A 3279-nucleotide genomic window follows, 5' to 3' on the forward strand; every position below is an offset into this window, starting at 1 on the left:
ATATCATGGTTGTTTAGCACCACGTCAGAGAGGGGCGGTGGTTTGTAACAGGCTGCCAATAGCTGCAGAACGTGCATTTTTACTGTCAGCATGCTGATGTGTGTTGTTCATGCAGTTACAGCTTGGGACAGTAGAAATATATTTATCTCACTGTTTTTTACAACAGTAACATATGGTATGTTCACAGGTACGCTTAACGTAGCGACACACTAGTCGCTCATGTTCTTGTTTCCCAAAGTAATACTCAGCTTTGCAGCCCTGTGCTAAGGACTTTTGGAAGCACTAAAATTCTAAATGCAAAACTTGGTTATTGCATTTTCCCTTTTATCTCATTAGAGATACAGGGAAATGTTCCAGAGGGTCTCTCATGCACACAGAGCAATCTGGTTTAGTGAAAGACAGTTAAGATACTTTTAAACATAATTAGCTGAGAATGAGCCACCTTGAATGTGGCACAACTGATGCTTAGCGCTAACATGCAGCTAGTGGGTTATGATCTTCGTTATGGCATAGACCAGGTGCGTAGGAGAGAGCTTGACCATTGTCATCACCTCTGTTTTCCCACTGCCTGACCTCTGACAATCTGACGCTGAAGCCAAGCAAGCAGGTAAAATGCTAGCTTAGCGACCCGACCGCTTCACAATGACGTAAAAAAACCTAAAAAGGCTCAAGGACCGGGATGGGAACAGTGAGCCTCTGTTTTTGTAATGAAAAATACCAGGCGTAACCTGATGGGAATGTTGTCTTTTCAGATGGAATCTATCCTAACCAGAGAGCATCCCAAGCACTCCAGGCACTGCTGAAGGGAGATGTGCCCAGAAGGTGACCATGTCCAGGCAGAAGAGGCTCCAACGTTTAGAAGATACTCTTAGAAAGTTTCAGCAGCATCCTCCAGACAAATATAACGTTGTAAGAGAAAGAAAAGGCCTAGTTGTCTTGGATGCCTTTGGAATGTAAAAGTAAAGGTTTAAGAGCATCAAAAGCAAAGTTCCCCCACCAGCCACAGTATTCTCAGTTTGTAAGAACACCATTCTCTCTGCTATGGCTTCCTTGATCGTTCCCTGTGCCAGTCACATCACTCCAACATGGCTTCCCTGAAAGCAGAACAGAGCAGGAGGTTCCTCACAGGGTTCAGAAAAAATCCCAAACCAGCTTCAGATGGTGACAGAAATCCTTTGTTGAACCCAAAGAGACAGGATCCCTTGCTCATCTGCAGTTTGCATATCCTTTACAGCTATATTGAGTGCGTGCATGTGGGGAGGCTTCTTCTCTGCGGATCCAACCAAGCTTCTTGGATGCTCTGCACAGGTGATATGGCAAGACATGGAAAATGTGCACCCAGGGCTGTCTGCTGCACGGCAGCTCCACGGCATCGTTCACTGCCTCTGTTCTCTAGATAGCTTCCAAACCTTGATCACTACACCCTCGCATCCCCTTGCAGTATAGGTTAAGGATCACTCCCATTTTCCAACTGGAAAAGGTAGGAAGGACAGAAGTTAAGTGATTTTCCCCACAATTGTACAGCAGGTCAGATAAGGAGGCAGAGACAGAACCAATCCTTAATTCAGGTGCTAGACAATAATCCTTCCGTCTAGAATATGGACATATTCTGAAAGGTTGTGTTGGTAAATACATTAAAGGAAAATCATCTCCCTGTTAGTGACTCTTCATCCAGATAAGCATGATTCTGAATTAGGCTGTAAGTGTGTTTTAAAGGGAAACACTTAACCTGTGTTATCTCCATGCTGGCACCATAGTAAACAGCCATTCCTACTTGTACCGAATTAGGCGAATAATCTTATTATTCATGAAATCTGAAGTATGTGGATGAGAAGAATCTATGCAGAAACCATCACTCATGGCTATTTTTAGCACTTCTTCCACAAACACCTGGAAACTATTGATTTGCTTATTATCTGGCACCACCCAGAGTCTCTTTAAGTTCTGCCGGGTGTACTCCTCTTCGGGAAGGCCTTCCACACTTGCAACCCAATCTAAGGTCAAATGGTTGGGGTCCTGCAGGTAGCTGGATATTGAAGAGAGGTTTCCGTTGAAGCAATAGTAAAGTTTGGAACCAAGAAGCTTCAGGAACAGACATGATGTGGAGAAGATATGAGCACTGAACACTTCCATGTTGGAGGAAGATAGGCTGTAGATCTGGGGTGCTTCTCGGACGGTGAAGTGAACAGTCTGGGTCTTCTGATCAAGGGTGATGTTGAGCATGGCATTCTTCTCTGCTTTAGAAAGCTCCACCTCCTTCTCCTGCAAGGCCTCAATCAGTGGCTGAATTTGATAAAAATCTACCTCCCGTCGAAGTAAGCCCATTTCCTGAAAGTCTTCGGGGAGGTCCAAGTGAGAAGTTCGTAAGAAGTTCAGGATATAGCGGAAGATTTTGCCGTCTCTGTCAATAAAGCAGTTGCCTTGGCTGTCCTTCTTGGTTGGGATCTTCCCACTGAACATGGCCCCCAGCATGGAATCTGGAAAGCTAGTCAGGGTAGACAGAGAGGTGGTATAGAGTTTTCCTCCAACATTGAGCGTGATGGGTTCTGACATGATGGAAAAATCACGATGCTGGGACTAATTCTAAAAAAAAAAAAAAAAATAATCCAACACTGCACATTTGGTTACTTTTGCCTGTTTGGAAGGTTAAACTACAGAGATAAAAAGTCCTAAATATATGAGGGCAAGAATTCATCATAGAAATTAGAAGTGGGGAATTACTTTTGGAGGTTATATCTTGAGAACAAGCATAAGGATGTTTCTTCTCCCAACAGACTTGAACAGGACTTTAGTGCCAGAAATCATGAGTCTTCCAAAACTTTACAATCATGCTAGAAGTGAAATCTCTCCCATGGATGCCTACAGTGGAACGACAAAGCAAGAGTTGTGTCCTGGGCTCACCTGATCCCACCTCCCTCACGAACACAGAATTTAGAGGAAAAAGAAAGAAAACTGGACACATCCCAACATCCTCCATGGCATCTGAAGATGTAATTAAAGCAACAAAGCTGTTGCAGCAGAATCCCCTGACACATATCTGAGTGCAGCAGCCTAGCAGGGAGCCAGCGAGCAGCGCTGCCGTAACCACGCGACAGTCTGCGGTTCCATTCAGTAAAAAAATACAACCGGGCTTTCTCCTGCCAACGTGCTTTACCTTAGAAAACATTTCCCAATTAATTTGGGCCATATCCCAGTTGACGTAGTTTTCACGCAGCTCCTCTGCAATCAGCCGAGATGAACGGAAGAAGTGATTTTATGGTGCAGTTAAACATCACTGCC

General features: G+C 44.3%; 1 protein-coding gene across 1 annotated transcript; it reads right to left on the reverse strand.

The window, feature by feature from the left end:
* Positions 1-1770: 1770 nt before the first annotated feature.
* Positions 1771-2553, reverse strand: KCTD21 (potassium channel tetramerization domain containing 21). Its single transcript, XM_010286486.1, has one exon. The coding sequence runs from the start codon at positions 2551-2553 to the stop codon at positions 1771-1773; it is 783 nt and encodes a 260-aa protein (XP_010284788.1).
* Between the last annotated feature and the right edge of the window lie 726 nt (positions 2554-3279).

Source organism: Phaethon lepturus, unplaced genomic scaffold, assembly GCF_000687285.1.
Source record: "Phaethon lepturus isolate BGI_N335 unplaced genomic scaffold, ASM68728v1 scaffold24814, whole genome shotgun sequence".
Lineage (NCBI taxonomy): Eukaryota > Metazoa > Chordata > Aves > Phaethontiformes > Phaethontidae > Phaethon > Phaethon lepturus.